This window comes from Melozone crissalis, unplaced genomic scaffold, assembly GCF_028551555.1.
Source record: "Melozone crissalis strain CALT ecotype California unplaced genomic scaffold, PUWL_Pcris_2 ptg000016l_1, whole genome shotgun sequence".
NCBI classification, from domain to species: domain Eukaryota; kingdom Metazoa; phylum Chordata; class Aves; order Passeriformes; family Passerellidae; genus Melozone; species Melozone crissalis.
In genome coordinates, this window is record NW_026535794.1 from 43,830,542 (window position 1) to 43,857,569 (window position 27,028).

Sequence of the window (27,028 nt, forward strand, 5' to 3'; positions counted from 1 at the left end):
TTTAATCATCCACAATAAAGCTTATTAAGTGATTAATAGAAGATGACCAGTTCAAGCACTGGCTTCAGATGACACCACCTGGTATTTCTGATACAGTCTCCATTTCAGATGAGAGCAAGCTTTGTGCTCACATCAAAGCATGTATTTTGGACATCAGTAAATATGGTAGATCTGATTGGGGGGATGCACAATTTTTTTGTGTGTCTACACTGAAGTTTCAGGACTCCATTTGAGTTTTTTTCAAAGAGTGCAGGGAACAGACTGTTTCACCAGCTGGAGCAGTTGCACTGAACTGTAAACAGGTGAGGTTTGAAAGGCTGTCAGTGAGACTGCTCATCAGAAATAACTTACAGCAAGGGCTGGAGGACAGGCACGTACACACACAGTTTATGCACTCTGGTGCTTGGGTTATTCAGCTCCTAACTCAGAGTGAGTTCATGGCTTTAACAGCCACACAGCAAACTGTGCTTCCAAAGCACTCCTTGGCTTTTCAGCAGCATCAGAAGACAAAGCCTACCTGAAACTCCTCCCGCAGTGTGTGTATGATGGAGGTGGGTCAGTGCCCTCAGTCCAGCCCATAAACAGGCAGGATTGAGCAGCCACACCATTAAAGGGTCCAACAGCTTCAAATAACAAGGCCTGAAACATTCTCAAGTCTCTGGTGCCTGCTGTGCCTGCAGGATGATAGCCTTTGGGCTCACAGCCACGGCTCTATGGATCCACGACTGTGTGACAAAGAGCCAAAGGACACTTCATGGCACCTTGTTCTGAGGGGGTGAAGTAGCAGGTCAGAAACCAACGGGCAATTTCACAGAAAACAATTGATTTTCTCTAAAAATGCTGTACAGGGAAAGCATTTCTCTCTCAACTTGTGATCAAGAGAAATGAAAGATGAGGGAAACAAAATAAAATGTTTCTTTTCTATCAAGCTATTTCTCATATGCAGCTCTAATATAAAGGAAATATTCCAATAAAGGAAAATTTCAAGCTAGCCTAAGGAAGAACATGGTAACTCTAGAGAAAAATCTCCCTTTGGAAAGAGGTGGTGCAATTTGAGAACAAACCAGGGGACAAAAAAATGCCTTTCTTGCTTGCTGGAGAGAAAGGAACTGTGATTTTAAGATATGTACCATGTAGTAAATCTCTCATTGCCCACAGCCAAATTTTCATGCATATTTTGTGTGGTGCTGGGCAGATGTATATTAAGCAAGACTGAGGCACAAAAACTGTAATTTGTGCTGGAAGCTCACTGTTGCATGGAGCAACAAAAGGCTCAGGTGGGATATACTGGGAATTTGTGGAACATCACTTCAAGAGAGGCCATATGCAGAAAATACTCTGTTTCGGAAATCTTGATCTTTCCTCTTGATCTTTTAGAAATAAAAAAAGAAACTTTTATAAAATGACTCTTGCCTATGAATTATGAGTCATTCTGCTTTTCAATAGGGAATCAACCTGCCAAGGGACCTTCTTCAAGGTTTTGAGTGCCTGAAAAAACCTACATTTTTCAAGGTTTTCTACTACTTAGAAAGGAAGTGAGGAAGGAGATGAAAACAGAGAAGTGAAACCTTGATTTAGCTGACTGGAAGACAGTGTCACCTAGGGAAATGTGAAGCAAATTATACAGCACAACTTGATTGATATGAAATTGGTTTATGTCAATTTTTTGCTAACAACCCCACCTTGCAATCCTGCCTCTTCCAAAACCCCAAATCTGGATTTGTGCATAACTTGACTTCAATGTGTACATCTTATGCCAGGCTTCACACACATGAATTTGAGAAGCAGCAGGAAGCACCACAGCACAGAGGACCCCATCTCCATCTCTCACCATCTCATTACATTACAGTAAATAACTCAAATAATCTTCTGTGTTCACACTAAAAACTGCACTCATTTTCTCAGCTGACTTTTTCTTCTGAGCTCTGATGCAGTGTCCAAAGTTACTGCCATGACAGTGGATACTAATTTAAGCCCCAAATGGAATTATTCCCAAGCAGTGATTTTCAATTCATGGGCAGAGGGTGCCAGTTGGATGAAAAAGCAAGATCACAGCTCAGGTCTTTGGTATTCCAACAGAAATGATCCTAAGCTGTATCAATCATGCATAAAGGTGAAACCCCATATGTAATACCTTAATGGAGTGAGGGAGACATTATTATGGACATTGATGCTGCTGGAAATCTTTCCTGATGCCCACTCCAGCACCATATTCCCACTTACCATGCACACACTACTGTGAAATGAGGGCAGAGATGCAAGGAAGATGCACTGAGACAAGGGCAGGGTACTGGAGAAGTGTGATTGTCTTCCACAGTTCACATCCCACATGTTTTTGGGGTACTTCATGAGGTAGAAGTCAGCAGGCTGCTCTAATTTGGAGACTCCCTGTCCTGAGGTACACCTTTTCTACCTGACACCACAACTTGGCTGTGCACATTCCTCAGGAAAAACTGCCATCTGTCTGTTTGCTGCCACACTTCAGACACAGCAGAGCTGCACCCATTGATATGAATTCTTTTTCTGGCGTGATAACATTAAGGCTATGTGTAATCAATTTAAATTCCTCCCCCAGAAACTGCATGCTGTCTCCAAAACCAATAACCACCCAAGGCCAAGGGCAGCATTCCTGCATGTTCTTACAGATGCTAAGTGCCTTCAAGCGTGTTATATGAATAAATCATACTAAGCTATGCTACATGCTAAGGTGTGCAACAAACCAGGGCAATTTGCTGCAGGAGAGAGATGCTCATTAAATGCAATTAATAAGCACTACCTGTGCACTGAAGGGCAGAGGAGCTAATTACTGGAAGACACAGTGTACAAATAATGTTTACAGTTATGAAACCACGGCATTCCCATGCAAAATCTCAAAGAGGGGGGTAGGGAATTACATAAATCAGAATGACCCAAGCCAAGCCATAGTTACAGACACAGCAATCCTAAAATTAATGAACCCCACCACTGTCCTCACTGTGGTTACTGGGCCCCTCTATTAGCCAGATTTATGAAGCACCCTAGGATAGGGCCAGCAACTTCCTTTGAATAGCATTCACCTTGGCATTCCAGGGAGCCTGTGTGCTGAAGCTCACAAGCACAGGGCTGGCACCAGGCTGCCAGTGGGAAGCCTCTGATTGGGCCTTCGGTTATGCATATCAGCTCCCTCACAGTTTACATCCTAATCAGTTTTCTTTTCTTTCAATCACAGTCCTCAAGGTTGGCAAAGGCCTCTAGGATCATTGAAGTCCTCCAGGATTTCCAGAATTCAGCAAGGAAACAGTAAGGAAGGTGGAATTTTACACATAAGCTCTTGTCATCCCTTCAGTTTACTAGAGTAATATTTGTTAAACACTAACAGAGCAAAACACATTTTTCCACATGAAGTGAAAATAGCAAACGAAAATGTTTATCAGTCTCACATAATGACAGAGCAATGGTATTTGAAAGTATGGTATTTCAAGAGAAAAAAACTTTCCTTGTTTATCATCAATGGCTGCAATTATGTTGTCAAGAGACACATGAGTGTTTTGATTTCCTCTTCCTGCTGTCTTTTTACTTTCAACTTACATTGTAAGCTTGACACTGTTTATTCACGTACTATTAGAGAACCACTGAGAGGGGTTATTATTGAAGAGTATTTATTTTTCAAAGCAGTCACACCATGAAGCCACAGATACAGCTAAAGCTTAACCCTACATCCTCCCCCAGAGCAGCATGCTCCTGATGTTAAAAACACCCCACTACCCCAACAAACACAACAGCATAAGGAGAGGGTTAACGAGCTCCTGGACATGCAAACCCCAGATCAGTGCCTTGCCCACAGCACAAGGGCACAGAATTAACTCCTAGAGTGACTCCAGAAAAAGGCCACAAAGGTGATCAGGTGGTGGAACACCTCTCCTGTGAAGACAGGCTGAGAGAGCTGGGGTTGCTCAGCCTGGAGAGGAGAAGTCTTTGGGGAGACCTTGCAGCAACCTTCTCCAGTTATAGCACTGGCAGCAGAGCTTGCCAGCAATTACTTCCTTGGGCACCATAACAGCTCCCAGCTTTGGGTAGGATGTTGTCCTACAGGATTCAGAGCTCTGGTAACATGTTCAGTTATTTCTCCTTAAATAACTACAGGTAATATGGAATAAGAACCTATTTTTGTTGCTGTTACTGCTTGCCTGAGAAAATGTTACCTGTTGGCTCTAAACTGTCATTACTCAGACACAGCAACAAAACACACAGATACATCTACTTGCAACAGAGCCCTTGGTCTACCTTTTCAAAAAAATTAACACATCCTTTTGCATGAGAAACTGTTGGCTCATCTGAGACACGAGGACTTGTTATTTGCCTAATTTTGTCTTCTATTTGAAGCTTAAAAGCACATCTCCATTAGCCACAACCTTTGGCCACAATGAATAAATATTCAGCTTCAACACCTTTGATAATGTCTAAAAATAGTTCATTAAACATCCTTAACCTTTTCTAAGAACAAACTTGTAGGTGGGCTTAAAGCATTTGCTGTCATTACACTTATGAACAATTTTGCTCCATGAAATAAATTCAGCCTGGCTTTCTCAACTCAAAGTCCCCTCTCTACTCAGAAGAGCAGAAAAAGAGATGAAAACAATAAGGAAAATTAAAACACCACAAGCCTTCCAATGCCTGATGCAAGAATGGGTCAAATGGAGTTTTATGTTTGAGTTGCACTACTCTGAGCTCACATCAGCAGATCTCAACCATCTCACTCTGCTTCTGCTCTACAGAAAATACTTTGGGACATCAGCCTGCAGTTGAGCTATGCAAGTTCTTGTCTTTGATGTTCAAGCACTCTTGATAAAGATGGAAAAGGTTTCACCTGCACATCTCAGTAAAAACGGGACCTGAATAAGCAGCACCACAAAAAATCATACAGCTCTACACACCCAGCACACATTTCAAAATCAAAACTGCAGAGATTACTCTGACAGAATACTGGTTTCAACAGACACTTTAACACTGAACAAATGGAAGGCAACATTAACTTAATTAACAATAATTAAGTATTGTCTGAATGGCTGCAGTCATTCTCTGGAGCAACAAGACCAGATCATTGGAATTTCACTTTTTATGCCAGAAAGGGAAAAGTTCTCTTACCAAAGAAACAGGAATTGAAGTACTTTGGTGATTTTCCCCACACTGAAATATTATCTGATGAAAAAAGAGTTCACCTTAATGTACTACCATAAACCCGTGGCTTCCTTTGAGCTCATAGCTTGTGATGAAGCTGCAAAGATGAGCAGAGAGCACTGCCAGGGTATTAATGGTAACACTGTATGCAAATTCTTGAACTACTGCAGGGCTTGTGAGTAAAGTGCTCAGATGGCACTGACACTTATGAAGGTACTTCTGTACATGAGAAGATTTACAGAATCCAAAAGATCAAACTTATAAATGGTAAATAATGCAAAATGAAAAGGAGAAGGGGCATGATCCCAGCTTCTATTGAAAGGTGGGATAGAAGAGAAAAATGAGCACTATCATAAAGACAAATGCCTCACATTTGGCCTCTTTCCTTGGAAATAGCTCTCTTGTAACAGCATAAGAATCCAATACAAATGCCATGGTAGATGCACAGAGACTTCTCCAGAGAGCATTCAAGGGACCCTCAGTGAAGTTCAGAACAAGAGGTTAGCAAAGGTGACAAACAGGTGGTCTCTGCAGTCCTAGTGCTGCTTTGTTACTGAATGTTTCCCACCCAAACACTCCCTCACCCTACACATGGCCACCATCACCCTCCCTCCAGAAAATCTGTTGGGTATCTGCTACATTAAACAACACAAAGGCAAAAGAAGAGAAAGAGATCTGGATGAAAAAAGGAAGCAAAACAAGCTCATTCTGCAAAACAATGCTCACACATTTTCTTGTTTTATTTTGGATAATTCTTCACGGATCCTCCCCACCTCAGATGCCAAGGCAGATTTGGAACCTTTTTCTGATTTGATCAGAGTTGCCCAGTATACTTTACATAAAAGAGAAGCAGAATTTGTTCACATCCAGAAAATGAACTGGAACCATCTTCAAAACAACAGTTTTTCAGGATTGTGTAGGTTTTCACAGCCTGGGACAGAGCACAAAAGGTCACTGAAGAGACACAGTTTGGTGTGCTTCACAACCTGTCCCTCAGACCAACCTGTTGCTTTAAGTACAGGTTTGAGACTGACAGTGGGAAATCTGATTACCTGACCAAAATGGCAGTACCTGAAGTGTTTAAGTCAGTTGGCCAGACTGCAGTTCATAGGTTTACTTTTATAGAGCCTTGCAATGTACATGAAAATAACAAAACTGTGTTTTCAAAGATGTGAGGAACATTATGCGAATGTGACAGATGGATCTGTGAACTGGAAAATCTCCTTGTCAAAAAGGTCTTCTGGCAGTTCTTCATCTCCATCAGCAAAAAATGTAGGGAATGGAGGGTTTTTATTGCAGTCCTTGTAAGTAGGCAATTTGCTATCTCTGACCTGAAAAGCAGGAAGGGGGAGAGTAGGGTTAATAGATCTTACAGAAGATTTTTAGACAGTGATACACTAGAATTTAAAGAACTCAGCTTACATGCATAAGAAAAACCCAACAGCCTTCACATTCCACTTGTTTAAAGAATTCCAGGTAAAATCATCAGTTACTTTAACATCAACCCCAGATACTGAATTTAACATTTTGTACTCATTATTAAAAGATTTTCAAAATCAGCAAAACTAAGCAGACGAACAAAAAATCATAAGAGAATCTGTCATTACAGTGAATCAAAACAGACTCATTGAATTCATATTCATAATATGAATGCATTGCTCAGTATTTTACAATGTTATTAAAATAGAAGTATAGCTTGTTTAAACAGTGCTTATTTCTCACAGTATGTTCCTACATTCCAAGTTCTATTATGCAGTGTAACCATCTCTTCAACAAACAAGACACGCGTTTGTATGTGTGATGCAAACTAATTACGGCAACTAATTTTGCAAAGATATGTACATGTGCTGTACTGAATCCCTTTGGCTATTGCAGAGCTGCTCAGTGACTGCAGAGTTAAACATCTAAAATTCTCCACTCAGGAATCAGTACCTAAGTTTGTTGAACATGTGCCTCTAAGACAGCTTATTTGCTAGAAGAGTGGTGCCACAGAGAAATTCCTTTACTGACCTCTCTACATGTGGAAAGATTTAAAATCTAGCCCCTGAAAATCCAATCTCTGAAGAAAATTAGTAGCTAGAATTATCAGCAAAAAGCAGTTTGTCTGCAGTAGCAGATAGAAGGCTGGTATCTCTGAATAAAAAAAAAAAAAGAGTTACAAATTCTTAAATTTGATTTAAAATTAAATTCTTCTTTTTTATATTGTTACATATCATCTTTCTCCTGCGTTGTAATAATTCCCTTCAGGCACTATACTCAAGTGGATTTAAAAAAAAAGTGCAAATAGATTAGACAAAATTTTAGTAAAAAGAAGATAGGCTCTTACTCTTAGTTTTTGGTGGGGTTTTAAAGAACAGGATGTTTGTTCTTACTTGGCTAGACAAAGACCTCACATAGGACAGTTCTGATTTATGCCAAAAATTAAATTCAAAAAATTTTATGCCCACTTAATGCTCTCTTCTGACAGCACTGTATTTACCAAATTCATATCTACTATTACTTGAACCTTTTCCAAAATCCATGAGGACTCCTGCAGATAGCACATACAATAAATTTGACGTTCCAATATATTTTTTAGGGCAAGCTTGATAAACAGAAGAAAGCCTTTTGCTAAGAATGAGGGGATGAGGAGTTCAATGTGTTGCTCTGGTTAGGATGGCTAAGTAGCTTTTCAAGTAGAACATTGCTCTTCTGTAGAAGAGTTCTCTATGGCCTTGTGAACTGCCAGACCTGTAGTTCCCAATTTACACTGCACATCTAGCTGGACTGAGGTCCAAGTCCACGGACTTTTGCTGCAACAGTGAGTGAGAAGAAACAGTCAGAGCTTCAGCAGTGTCACCTGAAGGATGGCATCTTCAGGGATGTCATCCCTCCCTTTCAATACACTGTGTCTGCTTCTTTTGCTACATGAAACCCTATTTTAACTGCTTCACTGGTTATCTATTATTTCCCTCGCTAATTTCTCCTTTACTCTCTAATCCTATTACACACCAAAAGCTTTCTCTGCCAACAGCAAAACCCCTCATGATCCCTTCATGAGTCAGTAGTCCTCTTGATTAATACCTGGGTCTCTGGTGGCTGGGTTTTCCACAATTTTCTTTTTTATCTTAGTTTACTTTCCTCACAGTACCAGAAAAATTAAATCATTTCTTCTAATCTATGATAACTTACTCATTTCATGTATATCTTATTTAAATGTTTTCATGTCTACTTTTTGTTATTTTTGATTATTTTCATCAAGAAATAGTATGTGCTGTTACATATAGGTTGTGTCATTGCTCTGGACACCCAGAAAATGAAAGGAATTGAAATGTTTGTTTTCCTCCTATTTTTTTTCCATTACTTCTTAAAACAATTTCTAAAGACAGGATTTGGCAGTAAGACATCTGCTCTTAACTGAAGGAAAATCCAAGAGTCTAACTTCAGTCCTGCATTAGTTTACTTAAATGAATTTAAGATTTCTGTCCAGACTTAACATTGTATGAATTACATAGAAGAGGCATTTTGGACAGAGTATCTCCAGTGTGATATGGAGAATTCTTAAAATAGTTTTAAGATTCTCACGAAGCAGCTCCAACAGACCATTGCTGCACCCAGAGGAGTACAACACTGTTTCATTTTGCCCCTTCCAAACTCCTCAGAAGCTTGACAGATCCCAGAAGCACAGGTCACATCTGATGTTAACATTGTTTTCTTCTGATATGGTAATTTTTTTTATTGGTATAATTGATGCAGTATTTCTTTTGACTGGTGAAACTTCTATGCTTTTCCCATCTTTCTCTACACTCACAGCTTTCAAATGCAATTTAAAGTAAAAAAGTGATATCTTAGAGCATCACTACCAAACTAAATGAAACTCTTTCTCCTTGAAATTAAGGAAGTGAGATAGTATTCTATTATCATGTATTATCCTATTTAAAGGAAGAACTCAACTTCGTTTTACACCTGAAAGTATCGATTAGCAACTAAAACCTGGTTGTTTTATTTGCTAAAAAACATTTATCTGTCTTCTCAAGAGAATTATTTAATTACTCCCTTTACATTTATGAAGGGCCCAGCATCCCAAAGGTTTCAGTAATCTGAGGTAAGAGATACAGGAGCAATAATGTCACAGCAGTATAAAGAGGTTCAGTGGTGTGGAGCAGCAGCAGCTACACTTGTCTGTATAGGCACATTCACAGAAAAGAAGTGCAGGTGACCCAGCACAGCTCTTCCTGCTCTCCTAGTAACCTCCTGAGAACATCTCTCTAATAAAGGAGTAAGTTTTCATGCTGTGTTACTAAAATCCAGTGAATTTGGCTCTCATCTCCGGAAGGAATCAAGCCCATAGTCCAAACTGTTACTGCAATCCATAAAAGTATTTGCTATATGCCTCATACAATAAATGCTGGGCTTACTGAACTGTTATATTAATAGCACTATATATTACAGTAGACTGTACTATAGATAGGTAGATGTTATATACAGATGATGGTATAACCACCACAGTGTATTCTCTGACAGGTCATTTTATCTAGAAAAATACTAGACAAAGCTGAAATTGGAGCTGGTTGGGTCACTAAATCTTTAGAACAGTCATAAAGGGTTTTGCAGACAATTAATAAACTGCACTTATGTATGTGCCCTATATTGACAGTGTAATGGGTAGTGTAAACAAACACAAACTCAGAAATCTATCACCACAAAAGGCTTAATGTGGTCTTAAACGAGTGTTAAAAACTGATGCTTAAATCACAACTCACATTTGTGGTTTAACAGGGCTTCAGGCTGTGTTAGCAACCACAGCAAAGAATGCAAGCTATTTGTGTATAAAAATGTGTTTAAATATAGAAAATTATTAGAAATAAGCTCTCAAGGTGTCTATTTTTAAAGCTAGACATAAAAACTGAATCCAAGAATTATATCCATTTCTTACCAGCCTTATTTTGTCTTAAAAAATAACCCAGCCATACAAATCCCCCCCAAACCTGCACACAACTCTATGAATGAGGCCCAAGGCACAGGACAGAGAACATGAAAGAACTGAAGGCACCACACTATGCCTGCATGTCCTCAACTTGAGCAGAGGGCACCCAATCCAGGCATCAACAACTAGCAACACAGCACAGTAACACTGGGAAGTGTGATACAAAATAAGTAGGATGCAAATCACTACTTCTCTTTAAAAACAAAAAAAAAGAGTCAAACAAGAATAGGGAATGTCAAGACTTAAGTTACTAGCTCAAGTGGAACATCATACTAAAGCAACTTGGATACTTCAATTGGATTCAGGTCTAGCATACAAACAGGTCAGTTCAGTATCAACTTGCAAAGCAACTCCTATGGGCTACAAGATTTGCCAGAATTTCTGCCCTCACTACAAGTGATATATTTAAAGTGATCAACACGGAATATCTTAAGAAAATCAGGTGCCTTAAAATCAGGGCAGGTATAAAATACTATCCTAGACAAAGTATAACATCGTGAATTATAATATACTGTATTACTCTCCACTAAAAGGCATCTAATTAAAAAGGGAGTTAAATCTTGTGCATCTCTCTTGAATGACAAAAGAGAAGTTTTTGATAATACACTTGGGAGAGCAATCCGGAGCCATCACCTTTAGAAAGAGAAAGCTGTTATAGATGGTAACTTCAGGCCCTGGGATCTAAGAAGGTTCCCCAGAAAGAAACAGATGTTTCCTGAGGTAGGCAATTTTGATAGGCCCAACACACAAATTGCACAATTGTTTACTCTGCAATGATATTGTTGTAACAGAAGAACTCTGTGCATTCCAGCACACTCCTAAAGTTTCTTAATTTTATCACACCTTGCAATTGAGAAAGAAATCCGTGTAAGTTTTTTTCATTCATTTTCCAGTTGGCTGGAAACATTACTGATGTCAGTTATTTACCTGCATACTTCAATGTGCAATATCAAATGAAAGCTGATTCTAATTAAAAACAGAAATCCATCAATCCTAGTATTCTGCAATTTTATTCTGCTGAAAACAAAACTTGAAAAATTTAAGTGCTTCATCTCTGTCTGAATAGAGTGCTGATGCATGAAGTTTCCAAAAATACAACATACAAAATAAATATATGCTTTAAAGGTGCACTATGGTTTTAATGGTTACCAAGCAACACAGAGTGGGTACTGAACATAAATTGCCTTCCCCTTGGAGGCACGCAAAGAGGGAAGTGTTATGCAATATTTCACTCTGGAACTCAAAGACAGATGGATTCAAATTCCCTAGACATTATTCCTACTTATTACAGGCAGGTATTTAGTGGAATGAACAGTAATTACAGCAGCTAATATCCCATAATTCCTCTCCCCAACTACAGATCCAAACAAATATACAACAATATACTGGAAGTCGATGTCTATAAGCAAACAAGAAAACACCTTGGAAGAAAGGTGTAAGGCAAGCTAAAACCACTACAGATGAGTGCAGCAAGATTAATGGAGAAAAAAAACCCCAGAAATCAGAGAACCGGCTTTTTACCTGCTTTTATAATTAAAGCCTTTTCTACTCTTTGCAGATGTATTTGAAAAAATAAGGGAAAAAAAATGAATGTAATGTAATTCATATGGCTCATGCAAGGAAAAAGTCACAGAATGGATCCATCAGCTCAGGGAACTGGAATGAAATGTAGCTTACTACATATTGCCTTCAATCTCCTAATAAGACTGGAAGCAATTTTGGGAGACCTATTTCTTAATAGCAGTGACACCTACTGCTGTGTCTTTACCTCATACAGTGTTACTTATTATTAAATGTGGTGAAAATTTCAGTCCGGAGCACTTTGGCCAAAATCTTTCATATACTCTGTTATCTTAAGCAAGGAGCTCTAAGGGAAGAAAAGCCTCATTCCTCCCATGTATGTTCTTTTCCAAGCAGAATGTGCAGGGTCTGATCAGCAAGGGAAGAATGATTTGTTTGAATGAGATCTTCATGGTGTACATAAGAATGTGCAGTATTAACACACAGAGCTTTGTTTTAAAAAACAATTTATATTACAGATGTGTAATAAATGTTTTGTTTCTTAACTCACTTGAAATCAGAAATAAAAATTAGTTTATTGAGTCTAGTTAGAATAAAAGTTATAATCTGGTAAAAACAGGCACTGTATTCAGCCTCAGTGGCTTCATAAGATGTTGCATCCTTACAGATAAAACATGTGAGATGTGTACCTCCATTTGCCACCAACGTGGATTTTAATGGCATTACCAGGGTAACAAGATACACAATATTTTTCAACAATTAACTCTTGCTTAAGAGAACTATTAAGATCAGAGATTACAGTCTGGGCATCAAACATTTGTCAAATTTTCAGCTACATTATGCTGCTTGTATGCACACATTATTATTTAAAACTAACACCCTAAAATAAATTCCCACTTAATTAAATTTCAGATTCACATTGAGAAACCAGGTTCATGCCTCAGGATTAGGAAAAAGTACTTTGAACACAGTTAAGAAAAGTTCATTCAGTCCAATATACAGATGAAAAGCCAGTCAAACCACACTTTTAATTCTATGTAATTGATGTCATGCCCAGTAATTTTGCAGAAGTTGTCCTGAAAACTACTTTTCCTGGACACCTCTTAACCGATTTTCACTATATTGGAGGAGAAATGTGTAATGTATTCCCCAGGCTTGGGATGGACATTAAAAAAAAAACAGTTAAGAGATACATTGCTCAGGAAAAAAGGCCTTATTTGCAGTGAGAAAAACTTTAATTTTCTATGGGTAAAAAACCTATTTGAAATCAAGGTTGCTGTACACAGGCCCAGTAGCTGTAGAGTTCTGCTCCACAACTAAGAGACAAAAAAAAACGGATGTCCACAGTAAACCAGAAGATAATAAACTATTTGAAAACATCTTCAACTTTTCAAGTCCTGAACCACTTAAATCCCTGCAGTATTTCTGAGGATTTAAAACTCTCAGATACAGAGGTACATGCATACCAAACTCATCATAGTCCTTCATAGCAAAGACATTTGATACCCTGCACTTTATTCAGTCAGAATAGAAGCAACTTCCTCCAAGCAAGTGGTTTGCAGGTATGTAGAATGTAAGCAGAAAGTAACAAAAAAATTCTACTGTGAAAACTACCCTTGAAAAGCACTTTTCTTGCTTTGATGTGAATTATTTACCTCATAAGAACACTTATCAGACCCCTCATTGTTTCAAGACTGTCTACGGAAAACTGAAACAATACAAAAAAAATTTGCAATTAATCCTGCAGACTGCCACAGAAAATACCACTGGCACATTTATACTGATTCCAAAGGGAACTCAGATCTTTATTGTGAACTCCAGATGTCTCTTTGTGTACCTCAACTGCTTCTTGGAAAGGTAACTGCTACTGGGTATGGGAATGCTTAAATAACCTCTTAAAGCAGGACTTGTTGTGTGTCTGTTCATCAATATAACACTTAAATAACATTCTGGAAACCTCACCACCATGTTACAGGCTCATGCCTGCATTCAAAGGGGATGAACACAGCTTACCACAGGGTTCAGCAACTGTGTTGGTGTACCCTAAGATATGTGGGTGCAAATCTAAGAAGGAGCCATTTAAGTGCCCTCTGAGCCATTCAGTGCTCTCTGCCTCTGCTGACCACGCTCTATCACACAACTGATTCCACTGCCCTTTAACAGTACAAGATTTCTCTGAAGAAATGAAAATTGCATCCTACCACTGTTTTTCCATTTGGAAATTGATTTGTAGAGAGCTTAGGAGTCACTAATACCAATATTGAAAGTAGCAAACATACCTTCACCAGGCAATTGGTGTGACCTGGAACAGACCCATTTACATAAATAATGTCATGTTTTGTATTGATCCTCCACACCTAGGAGACAGAAAAAAAATAAAAATCAAACATTGAGTCCTGTTTAGAGATTATTCCCAGTTCTACAAGAAGTCTAGCAAAGCCCAGACTGAGTAATTGGTTATGATACCCTGGGGAATAAAAATGTTCTGTACAGGCCTAAACTTGCCACAGAATTCACTCACATGCCTCTCTGGGTGCAAAGCTTCCTATTGCAAGAGACTGAAACAGTTTTAAAGGGCTGGTGACTGTATTTGGTAAAGCAGCTCTTTGTTCAGTGTAACACCAACCAAAGCTCCTAGGTCTCTTTTCCTTCTAATAGCAAAAAGTTGAAAAAGATGAAAAACATCACAGGTGACAAAGTAAAACAAATGTCCTTGTGAAAATGTTCCTGTTACCATATGTTAATTTCTTAACTCAATCAGGTGCTCAACTGAACACACACATTTTCTGCTACAAAAAATTAGTTATAGTAAACTGAGAACAATAGCAGCACTTTTTGGCAAACTAGAGGTCAAAATGCTTTTTGTGCAAACTGCAGAGGTTGCCTTCAGAGACAGAGAAGCTTTAATAGCTCAGGAGCTGCTGTAGCTATGCACAAATCAGAATCAGGACAGAAACTACAACCCCCTTTTTGCACATGAAAGTGAAAGGCCATGACCAAGTCAGAGCTTCAAACAAGTCAGATTTGGGCTGGGTGTGAACAATTGAATAGGCATGGAGACATTAACTGAAGTCACCAAAAGCCTGATTGTTCTCCCTTTTCAAAGGCAGAAGTCAAGGGACATAAGGAAAAACACACTGAACGTGGAAGCATCACCTGAAATCCCAGTTTCCAGGGTACCACAAACACAAAAGGATGTTCAGATAAGCTATTTGTAACCCACAAGAGAACAGGAGAACACAGTTGCTGCTCTGCTATTTCCAGTTTGCTTACTTCAAATGCAGCTGTCTGGACTCTTGCAGAGATGGCAGACAGAACACCACTGCTTGGTAATGCCACCACCTTATACACACACTGGTATAGCCAGAACTCACCTTTAATCCAAAAGATGTCCTGTAGATGTTGCCCATTTTACCAGGCATTTTCTTTCCACGATAAACTTTGGCAGCTTGCTAGATAAAAACAAGGCCAAAACCACCATGTTAACTGCAAGAGGTACACCAGAGAAAATATGCTGGTTTTTCCAAGGCTGAAAGTATATAATATCAAAAAAATCTAATCCTGATAAGCATTTTAAATACCTCCTGCCAGAAGTTAGGTTTTACTCTACACATGTCCTGAAATACTTGACCACAATCACAAGATTTTTATATATATATATATATACACACACACACTGTAGTTTCTCTCCTCCCCTAATCAAAAAGTTTTTACACTGATGTCAATCCGATCTTTTTTAACGTGTATTCTTGAGAGTGGAATTTTTAATTACATTCCCCAGTATTCCTTGGTTTCTGTACCCAATTTTGACAACTGGACAATTAAGGTGGGGAAAAAAGGCAGGAATAAGTGAAATAATTTTCAATTCTACACTGTTATGAAAGGATATCTATCCCGCACCTCTCTGTTAAACATTAATAATGTTTCTTGGAGTATTTCTTAATTCTTGTGGCAATCATGATTTCAGGAAATCAGTTGCAATGCAGTTCTAGGGAGAGGATTTTCTACTGAACAGTCCTGGATTACAAAATGTCTGAGATAGTACTTTCCCATCTATGGTTGGCTATCAAGGCATTGCTTTTCCCCTGTTGCATCCTTTCACTTTGTTTCCTTCCCATCATACCTACTTCCAATACCATTTTTCATTCTATATACTTTGTGAAATTACATGCAGCATTACTGCTTAGGAAGTTCTAATTTAAAGAAAAGTAAAGGGGTTATTTTGTAATGATGAATACCATCTGCTAAAATAGTGTTTAGTGTTCAAATATTTACATTCTTCAATGAAAACAAGTGCCAGGTGTAGAATTCTTCTGCCAGCTGAAACTGAGAACTATAAATCAGTAACACATGCTTTTACACTCAATTACTCAAACTTCATTGACTGCTGCCTTTTTGCTTTTACTATTCTCTTGAGTATTATTAATCCTTTTTTAAATTTTAATTTCTCTAAGAAATTTACAGACAGTTCATGTTCAGTACTATGACTAAGTTTATCTTAATTAGTTTCCAAAATATTCTTCTTAGTTCAGTCTAAATACTGTACAGCCTTTATAAGACAAAGCCTAAAATTAACTTGTTCAAAGAGCTTTTATACTAATATTATTTACAGTTTGAAATGTAAAAGTATGACTCTGTACTCTGCTTAGAAATGCACAGAAGCTTACACACTTCTGGGAATAATTCCCTACTAAATTATGGGGATCAGTTCATTATGCAGCTGCACATGCCAGGCAAGGTGATAAAAGCAACCAGGGTTCCAAAGAACAGTACAATATCTGCAGGATAAAATATCAGGCAAATCCATTCCAATCTATAAAAGCTGTGATAAAAGCTTCTTAGAACTCTCTTTGAAGAATTAATGCTGTTCCTCTCACTATATTACAAAATACGCCAATTAGCTCAGTTAAAATATGAGCATTTACCACCAATACAGAATATTCATAAATCAAGGCCTAAGAGAACAGCACTGCTCCTTCTACAGGATTCTGAACTTCCTTTGCTGCTGGGATTCCCTGCTAGCACAGAGTAAGTATGGCAGCTAGCTACTGTACATTTGTTCAGTTTTAGTAAGCTGTTCTAAAAACACAGAGGAATGTTTTAATGGGAAATGAGAATCCTTACATTGGTAGATATTGCTCCAGGTCGTCTGTGAGTTTTTGTCTGGCCATGGCTTGCAGGCTGACCTTTAAATCCCCACCTTTTCATGACACCTTGAAATCCTTTACCAATTCTGGAAACAAAAATAATTAAGAAACAAACCTGGGTTAGTCAGACATAAACTTTCTAGCAATAATCAACAAGTTCAGGCAGGCTCATGATTTTTTTACCTTTAACAACACTCAGCTTAGGGAAGAAGATACTTAAACATGGTATAAAAATCTGTACTTTGCACCATAAACATATTTTAGCACAATGCTTAAAGATTGCTTTACAGAATAAGAAGCACTAGAAGAGTCAAACAGGCAAGAAGACTAACATAAAATGTTCTTTGCTGTGATTGTCCTCAATAAAATTTATCACAATGCATCTGTCACCAAGTGAGTGGCAGAACAAACAAACAAAAACCCTGTCAAAATCCCAAATAATACCATATACCACAACTCAATGTCCAACCTAAGCATTTTAAGAGGGAAGGGATGGCTACTTAGAAGGAACATTTCTTTTCCATACAACAAACACATCTCTTGAGAGCAGCTTTGGGTATAGTGACATGTAATTCCCTTGATCTGTACTCATCTAACAAATAAGCTCTAAAACACAATATCAAATAAAATGTATTTTTAGAGTCCATGTCCTTCATCTTTGGGCCACATGACAGCATTACTGGCTTTGGAATTCTCTATTTACTGCAAGGACAGATTCAATAGGGAAAAACACCACTGCACAAAGGAAAAGCTGAATTAAGTGTGTGTTAAACTGGCATTATCAGTGTCCAAAAGCAGAAGTCTGACCACAGTGCTTATGGCTGCACTGATTATTAAATTTAACCTGAAATCGTCTCAGTTGGTCAGAGCATGGTGCTTCTAATGCCAAGGTTGTGGATTCCACCCCTGTTAGGGCCTTTCACTTAAAGAGTTGGAGCCTGTGATCCTTGTGGGTCCCTTCCAACTTTGAACATCCTGTGATTCTATGATTTTGCAAGAGAATCCTTTTCCTCTGATTTTCTCTGCAAAAATATATATGCACTTTGCATCTAAAATAAAACTGGATATGAGCACACTCTATGCAGGAACTGCACTTGGCTGACTCCCTGCTCAGCACTGCCATGAAAAACTAGGGAACACACAAACACAGAAAACACCAACATTAATGAAAAGTAGATTCTTTCCTCTTCCCGCTTGATTCAACTCTCCTGTAACTGCTGTCCTGGTTATCTTGAACACATCAAACCACAGTCAAAAATAGCCATAAAGAAAGACTCTCTAAAGCTACAGAATTATAAGGGAACACGAGCTATGCAACCACAGTGTCTGTCTCCTGGTCTTCCCCTTCCCTGCTCAGAACCTATGGGACAATCCCAGTTAAATCTGGCAAAGAAACATGTGTAATTGTTTGAATAAAGAAGTTCCTGGTGAGAAGCTCCTGAGTATTTTTTGCTCCTTACCTAGAGCTAGGGAAAAGCTAAAACTTAATTAAAGCAGTGATATCTTCCTTTGATCTGCCAGCTGGCTGGTCATGCAAGTGGTTGTCACCAGCAAGACAAGTCCTGCCAGGCCAGCAGACAGTGGTGGGACATGAAGATATGAAGGGCGTTGGGGCCATGAGAGGAAGCTGAATGAAGGCACCTGCAGGAGGGATGACCTGGGTTATCTGGGATTAGGAACACAAGACAGGAATCCAAAGGATGCAAGGCTTTGTAACACCGCTTTCTGATAGAATCAGCTTACTTTAAAAGCTTGCAGTAGTAAACAGCAATAGTAGTAAAAAACAGGTTGAAAAATACACTTTAAGAGAGGCTCTAAACTTGTGTTTTTCTGTTTTCATATTGCTAGGGAGCAGTAACTATGAAATACACGCAGAAACTAAGCTATAGGAAAACTCATATCTGTTCTGCCAAAATGCGATTTTTTTCTTTTAAACTACCTATTACTGGCCATGTTTTCCAAGCAGATTACTTCTGGCATCTCTAGCTGGAAGATGGACTTAGCAAAGTCTCCAAAACCAACTGCAAGTGGGTTGCAGGTGTGCAGTCAACAGAGCGAGCAGATAAATTCTCTCTTTAAATGATGGGGCATGATAAATTCTTTAGCTGCAGAAATGCCCTTGCAATTCAGAGAAAACCACACAACCATAGAAAACTACCATTTCAAAAGTAAACACTACTGTCAAACTTAGCCAAGAAGAATAAATCTGATGTCATGAAATCACTTCAATATTTCATTCTACTTACTTATTTTTTAACATGAACAATTTAGAATACTGTCAGTTGTGCTAAAAAAAATTTAAAACATAAATACATATATGCAAGAGATGTATTTTTTAAATAGAGTTTAGTACATCAAATATTATAAGATAACTTCAAAAAAGTGATTATATTACAAGATAGACTTGTTAGTGTTAAATGATTCATGCAATAGAGAATACTCAGTTGCTTCTTGGTCCTTCTAATTACACATGTATTTCCTGTGAACAAAGACTCAGATTTTACAACACTGAAGCCTTAGGAACTTTATAGAAAGTGTGATCAGACTGAAAAAAGAGTACTCCAGTAAACCTGAAAGTTGTCCTGCATCTGTTGATCTGGAATATGAAAACAAATCTTCAGTCTCTGAAATATTCTGCTTAAAGGCAAGGAAAGATATTGCAATACTAAAATTAAGAGCATTTTATCCTTTTTTAAAAAATTTATAACCTTTATTTTATACTTTTGTATTTTCATTCTTTTTTACTATCTAGCAAGGCATTTTCATCATATTAGTTCAATAATGTTTCAGATTAGTTTCATTTTTGACTTGTAAAAATCACTCCATTACCTACAAGGACACTTTACCTTAGAACTTCCTGACATTAATTTCCTATTTAATATGACACAGCCATCATGACTGAAATAATTAAAAAAGAAGCAGCTAATTTTTTTTTCATTTTGGAGTTTTTTACTTTAAAAAAGAATAAACAATGTCTAATGTTTTTTGTCACACATGTCAAGAAGACAAACAATTACATTGTGTGTATTTCTTATTTGACTCATGTTCTATCTGAAATAAAGCTGGAAATAGAGTAAGAACAGAGTAAGATTATTTAGACTGAATGCAAAGTTTAAAATAAAGTAAGGACCTATTAACATCTGGTTTATAATTAAATTTAGAACTGGTAAACTAGGCAGTTAGTAGCTCAGGCAATATACCTCAAGCATTCTAAAGAGCAGTGATTTTCCAGCCTAAGTTGATGTGAATAAGATCTGTTTTCAAACAAATGGTGGATTTCTCCACTATATGAAAAAAAATATAATTAGTACATTTTCTCCACGATCCACAATTTATCTGTATTTCTAATGCAAACACTTTACATACTTTCAATTGTATGAAATGCAACATACTTTTGAAACTAATATTTATCTTATATAAACAAGGAAGAGAAGTTAAGATGCATGCTGTTCAAGACATATTATGGAAAATCAGAGAAGGATTTATACAGTGTATTGTACAGTCTTAAACTTTTTATTCTGACAAAAATAATGAATATTATGCAAATTATATTCTTGTCCATTTCTGAACAGACACCAGGCGTCAGCTATTAATATCATTCATTTAATTTCAAATTGTTTAACTGCCCTCTTTGCCCTCCTTAAAAATTACTATATGTGAACACATTCAGCAAGGATCACTGATAAAAGAAAAGTAATTATTCAAACTTAACCTAAGCCAGCTGAGATTTTTAAAAAACATTAAGGTCTGTCAAAGCAGGATGTTAATCCAGTACTATATATTAAATTTACAGAATAAATTACTAGAATCCACTCAGAAAGAATTGATTTTGCTGCAGTATCTGAAATATGATAACCAAGAACCTATGCTGAATTACAATGTTAGACATCCTACTTACCCTGTTGGGGTATCATGCTAAGGCATCTTCTACCTGTTGTCTTGGTTTGAATCAAGGGCTATACATCTTTAATACTCTAACATTAGACACCATATCTGAACAGAAAACCCCACATGTATGGGACTTATAAAACTAGATTTGAAATGCAGAATGCCCCTGTTCCTCAACAGATGCAATATAGTGACCTAATTTACTTGGCTTCACTGAGTGAAGCATTACCTGTTTTCCAGAAAGTAATCACAGGGAGCAATGATGATATGAAAAACTAGGGCATGCAAGAGTTAAAAGAGAAATAATCTTTCTGCAGAGTTAAAAATAGAGTTTAATTACAGTTGTTCTGGTCTCACCTGCAGGAAAGCAGGTGTTGAGGTCAACCACCTAATTTTGTACAAACCCTCATTTTCCAGATTTGATACAAGAAAAATGCCAGTACGTAATGAGAGAACTCTCATTTAGAAAGCTACGGGAATTAAGCAACTCTAATTAAGCAACAATTTACTTAGCTAGTAACTCTTCAAATGTAGTTAATTTAAAAGAGCATTATTTCCATGCTGCAGGGGAAAAGTATTCCCACTACTTACTCAGATAACTTTGGGCAAATGGAGAGTTCTGATTCAGGCTCAGATTACACAGCTATTAGAGCAAAACTTAAATAAACCACAAACACTCCAGACTCACCACTTTCCAACAAAACTACTGTTGGCTTTTTCTTGGGAGTGACAACATTTCTGATTCTTATCACCCTCTGAGTAAAGAATTTCTTCCTAATATCTAATCCAAACCTACTCTCAGTTTGAAGCCATTTGTCCCATCACCACATGCTTTTGTAAACAGTCTTTCTCCATCTTTCTTACAGGCTCCCTTCAGATACTGAAAGCTGCAATTAGGTCACCCTGAAGCCTTCTGTTCTCCAGGCTGAACAATCCCAATTCCCTTACGCTTTCCTCACAGGGGAGGTGCTCCATCCCTAGAGGGGACCACAGAGCTGGATGCAGTACTCAAGGTGAGGAAACAGAGCTGCAGCCTGTGAGAGAGGTATTTCTGGATTTTGTTGTGCATTTTAGCTCCAAGCTTAGCAGGGCTAAACTTAAGGATTGAGCTTTTAAATTACTGAAAATAAGAACTAAGGAAAATATTTCAGCACTATAGAAGATTCACAGCATGCAGACACACTGCCCAGTCTCAGTGCTCTAAAAGCCACTCATACCATGCTGAACAATCGTGAGGTTTGAAATAAAGTGCAAACATAAACCTTTAACTGAACCCTCTCATTCCTGTAAAAGTGTTTTTCTTTACAGAGGGTTAAATGAATCAAAACATTTCAAAAGACTTTGACAAAAAACATTTGCAGGGAAGATTAAAAGAAGGCAGTCAGAAAACCCCCGACATTTTGATAACCAAATGAAGAGGCTAACCCAAGACTTCTGAAATGAAATTTGAAGTTTGCTTATATATAAGGAGCATATTTCTATTTGCATTCTGGGAGAAGGAAGCATAAAAAAGGATATATTGCTCATCTGAACAATTAAAAGTTGGTAAAAGATTAAAATATCCTTTATATCCCACTATATTATCTCCTTACTGAGGCAACATTTGTTTTCTTTCTTTCCTTTTTAAAGGACTTATTACAATTAATCATGCTACTATCAACAGCACTGCTATTTTCATCCACATGATTTTTAACACTGTACACTCTGGAGTTTCATCCAATAAAAGCAAAATTACTGTCAAACTCAAAAATGTAAAGTACATATTCATGCAAATGTATTTCTAAAAACTTTTACTTGACAGTATGTCTCCGGAATTACTGTCAAGTCCATAATGGTTTGAAACAGAAAGACCCAGGTCCTCCCTCCAAGTCCTTCCCCAGGTTGGATGGGACTTTGCTGGATGAAATTGCATGGAAGAAAACAAAACAATAGAAGAAAAACCAGAAATGTAGTAATATAACTTAATTCTTGCCCAGGAGGTAAGGAAACATGATAAATGAAGCATTCCAAAGAAGCAGAAATCAGAATGTGAGCAAGCTACAGAAAAGGGTTAAAAATTTTTGATACAGAAAGACTGGAATGATTAGAGAATCACACCGACAGAAAACCCATTTCACCTTTCTCTTTAGTTAAAGAACATTTCCTTCACCTTTACAGAAAGATTACAAGAAATACGCTACCAAATCAACAGTACAAACACACATCTAATTTCTGAAATGGGATCATACAAATATCTAGAGAAAACATATTAAAAATACTAAACTGCAATCTAGGATGGATTCACTGAACAGGACCAAGAACCCAGTCCATTTTTAGCTTGCTAGTATTTTCAAATACTAAAAGCAATACAAATCAATCACCTGCAGCTGTTTACCAACATCTTCTACACTGCTAAAAAATCCCTTTCCTAGTTCTTGGAAAAACTGCTGGAAAAGCAAAGCTTTTCTGCATTAACAAAGACTGACACTTAATCTCCATTAAATGACTGTATTCCTAATGATCACGTGCTTTGTTTTGCAAACAAGCTATGGTCTATTAGAGGATGCTCACTGAATGCAATTTACAAGCAGAATGAATAATATGCCAGACTTAAATGTATAAGAAAGTGTGACGTGGAAAAAATACTAATTCCAATCAATTTCTTAAATTGTTTTTCTTAATAGTGTGCCCTCACAAATGCAGTGAGGCGTAGTTCTATTAGAACTGCACACTCAGCTCTGTTGATATGGTCAGTTTCCCCAAGTATACAAAATCCTGTGAACAGCATTGGACATTTATAGGCATTATACCCTACATGTGAGACAACTGCAGCTGGGTACCATCTCCATTGCAGAGAAAATAAAACATGTAATGGCAACTATTATCTTTGTACCACAACACTGAAATATGCAGACAGGAGTTCCCTTGGTCAGGGAAAATCACACATGTACAACAAGATCCAGGACCAGTCTTTGCCACGGGATGCCAGTTTTTCTTTTGAACATCCCCTATTACTTGAGCTCTCATTTGGCATTCACAGTGGTCTGAGAGGAAATTATTCCTCCCACACTAAAGTAAAAGATCTTTAGCCACTGCTGGCAAGGACATGAGCTGGAATGCAAGAGAAAACAAACAAAAAACGAATCTGACAGCTCTCTTGTACTGCTAAATGTATTCACTACCTTTTTGCTATCTTTTCAGTCTGCATATCTCTTCCCATCTCTTCACCAAATTAAAATTAGGCAGTCTTTTTGGGAACCAATACCTTTAAGCATTTTTACATACTAGAGATACTGTAATAAAGTATCTCCTTGCCCATGCTAATCATGAGCATGTGAGACACAATACAGGCAGCCCTCAGCCTCAATAGTATCAATAGTCTAGCTGCCTTGTTCAAAAGCAAGAGGAAGCCTCATCCAGAAACATAACCTGGTATTTTTGACTCAATGAGTGAATGGACGTCAATCTCCTGTCACTATCATTGCAATTGTATTTCAGCTTTTGTGAGCCAGGGGTTCAAGCCAAATTAGAGGGAAAAAAAGTTAGCCAGGTTCTTTGAGAGAGATTTAAGACATGATAAATCCTCAGGCACCTACGTTTTTGCAGTGACATCCACAAACTGCCCGGGGCGGAAGTGAGCGGCATACAAAGGAGTACCTGCAGGAGAAAAGGAGAGATCATGTTCAACTTAGAGCTGAAATCCTTAAACCACTACAGTGTCATCATCCTCCAGGGCAGGTTACAGTCACAGGAAAGGAAAGAGAACTTGTTATTTACATCTTATTTGTTCTTCTTCATCAACCTCACTGACCGAAATAGATGCTTTGTGTTCACTGTTTAAGCACACATCTTAGGATATAACCCGATTTCAGATTAGCAGGAAGGGTCAAGGCTTTACTCAGATACATTGCCCTTCATACACTGCCAAAGCCCAAAGTGCCTAATTAGTTAACACTCATAATACATATGCTTAGCAAAAAACCAGAATATGCTGCACTTAGAACTACTAGCACTTCATAAGGTGGAGAGTTAAAAAAAAAAAATTAAACCAAAAAACCAAACAAACCACAATGCCCCCCATTTATTATAAAAAATGGGGTTAATAAAAAAGGAAATTTTGCAACACTTCCTCTATGAAGACACAGCGTTTCCAAACCGAAGTCTGTGGTAAAAGTACAGCTTCCTCCACTGAGGAATTGTCTACATGCTGACTTTTAGCAGAAACAGTGGCACTGTAGGTCAGTGACATCACTCACCTCACTGTAATTACAGAAATTCCTTAAGTACCTGCAATATCAAAATATTAATTTCTGATTTGTTTTGTCTTCACTGATTTTTTTTTATCCAAGCGCAAATATTCTTTCATTAGGAGCTTAAAAAAAGCCAACAAGGCAAAACTGATAACTTAGTTCATCCTAAATGAACTTTAATCTGAAGATTCATGTGGCTGCATATTTCAGTTTGCAGTCTGTTATACATCCATTAAAAAAATGAAATTTTAATAGCTTAATGTCTTTTCAATTGCTTCCATGCTTTCTAAAATCTGTATGAATGCAAACTGAAATTATGTAAACCTCTCATAAGTCTCAAGTATAAAAACTTTCATATTATTTCATGTTATATTTACATAATCCACACATTTGGATAAGTGCCAACTGACACAAAATCACGCCCATAAAGGATGTTATGTACAAAATACACACACTGCAAAACCAGTTTATCAAAAACTTGCAATTCTGCTTTATCTCAAGCTATTGCTTCCATTTATCAGTCCAGACTTCCTCATCATGTCAGATTTGATTTTTATCAGTTACTGCAGTCTTAAATAGGTCTTGCAAAAAGCTCCACTAATGGCAATGAAGATGCAATACATTAGAATTTCCTACCCTATATAATTCTTCAGAAAACACCTGTAACTGCCAAAAGCCACAAAACAAATGCAACCTAAATAGACTACCTAACAAAACCTTAGACATGTTAAACTTTTCATTTGATCACCAAACTTCCAATACTGATTTTTAGTAAGGATGTTTGTTATAAACATGAGTCAATGTGTTTTACTTTGCAAGCTGTAAAACAGAAAAAGCAGCCTTTGTCCTACTTTTGAATGCAGCAAGAAGAAACAAAACTCAAACTGCTATTTCAGGGTCCTGAGAAACATTACCACAAAACTGTGTTCCTCTCACATAAGGATAAACACAGAACTTGCTGTAACTGTATCCATATTTATGCCCAATAAGTGAGTCAAGGTTACAGACATCTACTTCTTAACTTAATGTTCAGAGTACATTTGGATTGGATTTATTTTCTCATAGGTGGAAACATAGCATCCTGGAAAAAGTAAAAATCCTACATCTCATCAACTAAAAAGTAAAACCCATCTTCTGATTTTCCCTATGCAAAAAGTTTGCTTAATGACAAAGAATTCAGAATTTTCCATAAAAAACAACACTGAAATACACATCATAGCTTCATTTAGGTCTACAAGTGGCAGATGCTAAATGACTATGCACATAACACTCAGTAGCTCAAAAAAATTACCTGGCTTAATTATGGCATCATCTGTTACATTAAATGTTGTAACTTTCTGCTTCCGTGGTACTCCAGCTTCTCTAAAAATTTCATGTGCAGACTCTGGTTTCTGCAACAAAAAGCAGCCATAAAAAAAAAAGTCATCTTAAAATACCCAAGAATCAACCTAGCACAGAAAACTATTACAGACTGTCAACATCACTCAGAGAAACAGACACATCATACTAAAATTTCATCTTCAGGCTTGCATTTTCTCTCTACATAAAGTTTATTTAAAAATAAATAAATGCCTGCCTCTTATTTTCTGTCAAGTAGTTACCCTACAGCTACCTAATATAAACCAGAGATATATGAGGATATCGAAAATCTGAAGAGGGAAACTAATCATTTAGAATGTAAATGACAAATGTTACTTTTTTTTTCATGGCTTACAAGGAGTTTTGTAGTAATTTAGAAGTAGTTTCTCTTTTTCAAAGCTTAGTTTGACTTAGTTCCAGATCAAATGATAAATGTAATTTATTTAACTAACAAAAACATAGAAACAAAATTCTTGTCTTGCAGAAACTTCTAGAAATGCTTAAATTTCCACAGAAGAAAATTTTGAGTCTCTGGGCAAAAAAAGAAAAATTAGCAACAACGAGTTTATGATCCACGTATTTTTAAGATATAGCAAGTACACTCAGTATCAATACACTGCTGACCTACTAAAGCAGAGATTTTGCTTTCAGATGAGTCTGACACATTTTAGAGTACTTTAAATTATTCTCAGCTGTTTTAAGCAAAACATCTCACAGAACAGCAGACCACTGAGACAAAACCAAGCAACAGAAACAGTGAT

General features: G+C 37.4%; 1 protein-coding gene across 1 annotated transcript in view; it reads right to left on the reverse strand.

Moving 5' to 3' along the window:
* Nucleotides 1-5,863: 5,863 nt before the first annotated feature.
* Nucleotides 5,864-27,028, reverse strand: part of MRPL3 (mitochondrial ribosomal protein L3) — a 28,368-nt gene continuing 7,203 nt past the window's right edge. The window contains exons 5-10 of the mRNA XM_054274095.1: nt 26,200-26,299; nt 24,255-24,315; nt 16,769-16,877; nt 15,019-15,096; nt 13,924-14,001; nt 5,864-6,488 (exon numbers count right to left, since the gene is read on the reverse strand). Of these exons, the coding sequence (XP_054130070.1) occupies nt 6,339-6,488; nt 13,924-14,001; nt 15,019-15,096; nt 16,769-16,877; nt 24,255-24,315; nt 26,200-26,299 (576 nt within the window). The 3' untranslated portion in view covers nt 5,864-6,338. The remainder of the gene's footprint in view (nt 6,489-13,923; nt 14,002-15,018; nt 15,097-16,768; nt 16,878-24,254; nt 24,316-26,199; nt 26,300-27,028) is intronic.